This window comes from Fopius arisanus, unplaced genomic scaffold, assembly GCF_000806365.1.
Source record: "Fopius arisanus strain USDA-PBARC FA_bdor unplaced genomic scaffold, ASM80636v1 scaffold00876, whole genome shotgun sequence".
Lineage (NCBI taxonomy): Eukaryota > Metazoa > Arthropoda > Insecta > Hymenoptera > Braconidae > Fopius > Fopius arisanus.
Window position 1 is genome coordinate 1 of NW_011888615.1, and position 1,591 is coordinate 1,591.

Here is a 1,591-nt window from a genome sequence, read left to right on the forward strand (position 1 = left end):
GATTTCCGCGCTCGAGTGGAGTTGCTTGCATTTGCAGATAATAGTGAGTGTCTGTACACGCGGGATAACAATTTGTACACTTCAGAAACTCATTTCCATCGCCAATCGCCTTATCGTAACTCGAGGATTCCTCAGCATCGGGAGTGTGTGGTAAAACAGACCACCAGGCACCTGCAACGAGAAAACAAAATCTTCCAGCATTTCATGATGAGTACTCCTAGATTATTATTATCAATTTCACATACTTTTGTGGGCTCGAAGGCATGGCTCATCCTCTGTGTTACAAACCTTCCGGGAATCTGTAACGCGACAAATAAAAAGCACTTTTATTATTCCCACAACCGTAATACATTAAATCATCTAATGAAACGAGAAATGAAGGGATTAAAAATCCAACGGAAGGTAGCTTAAGAATAAAAATAAAGAGGTCAAACCTCAATGGCTACAATCCGTCAAAACTATTTTTTTCCATTGAAGTATTGCGTCAAGCATGTCTCCGCAATCGACTCTTGCGTACCTCCAACAGTATGGATAGAACAAAATGGATTCAATGGGATCAGTAATGGAGGAGAAATGTGGAGAGATACTTGGCGCAAGAATCAACCGCGGCGTTTAGACCCTCACATTCATCGTTACCACGTCTTGGCAGGAAGAAAGGCCGACAATTGCACGCTTTCCAAATAGCTGTAGCTCGACAATCAACTATACAATCACTATAAGTGTATCCCGTTTGCATATCACTAGATTCATCAGTGAACATACACTTTCGACGATTAGCTGAGACTGATCGAATTTCATTTTCACTGTAGAAAGAACTAACATCGAGTTCTAAAAAACTCTCAGATGATGGGGCAACTATTGCCTCTGATACACCTCCACTCGTATTATCTGGATAATCTCCAGGATTGAATATAGTTATCTGGGGTGATAAAAAAAAAATTGGTTAATCACTCTGGGTGAGATGGTGAAGGTGATCTGTCATTACCATCCATCCGGTCGTTGGTAGAAATGGAAAGAGATAGTCTTCCACGAATGGTTCAAGTATCACTGTCAAACCATTGGCTACACCGGGGATGCCTATCTTTTTTGAACGTATCTTAACGTAGTCATTCGTATCAGCTGAACTATTTTTTTGACGAGACTCATTAATGCTTATTGATTCGAGAACAAATAAATATCAATACCTGGGTATATCGTCTGCTTCTCGTGCATAATTGAAAGTGCAGCAGAAACCATTCTGAGTTTTTCTGAATGCCAACAGCTCCGAGCAATTCATCAAAATCGATTTGTATGTGCAGGATAATAAAACGTCTGTACATTTTGGAGTCAACTGCAAGGATATCAAGGTGTATAAATGTTCGATTAATTTTATTCTGATCTTTGGATGTGCCCTCAACTGATTTCATAATTTCGGTAATATCATATCCTTCACCGAGATATCTCACAAACATTTCGTGAGCCTCTTCTCTCCTCATTTTTCTTGCAGTGCTTTCATCCTCCTCGAATGCAGTGTCATATAAACTACTGAGTGAGGAAATCAACTCGAAAATTTCGTCTGAAGTCTTATTTATTGAGTTGGACAGCTTTCTGA

General features: G+C 39.8%; 1 protein-coding gene across 1 annotated transcript; it reads right to left on the bottom strand.

The window, feature by feature from the left end:
- Positions 1–9: 9 nt before the first annotated feature.
- LOC105273087 (sodium channel protein Nach-like) lies at positions 10–1,513 on the bottom strand (the record flags this gene model as incomplete). Its single annotated transcript, XM_011315321.1, has 5 exons — positions 1,185–1,513; positions 986–1,124; positions 625–919; positions 246–299; positions 10–171 (listed from the first exon to the last, which is right to left on the bottom strand). Coding segments are annotated over exons 1-5 (742 nt in total), but the record flags the coding sequence as incomplete, so codon positions are not given.
- Positions 1,514–1,591: the final 78 nt, after the last annotated feature.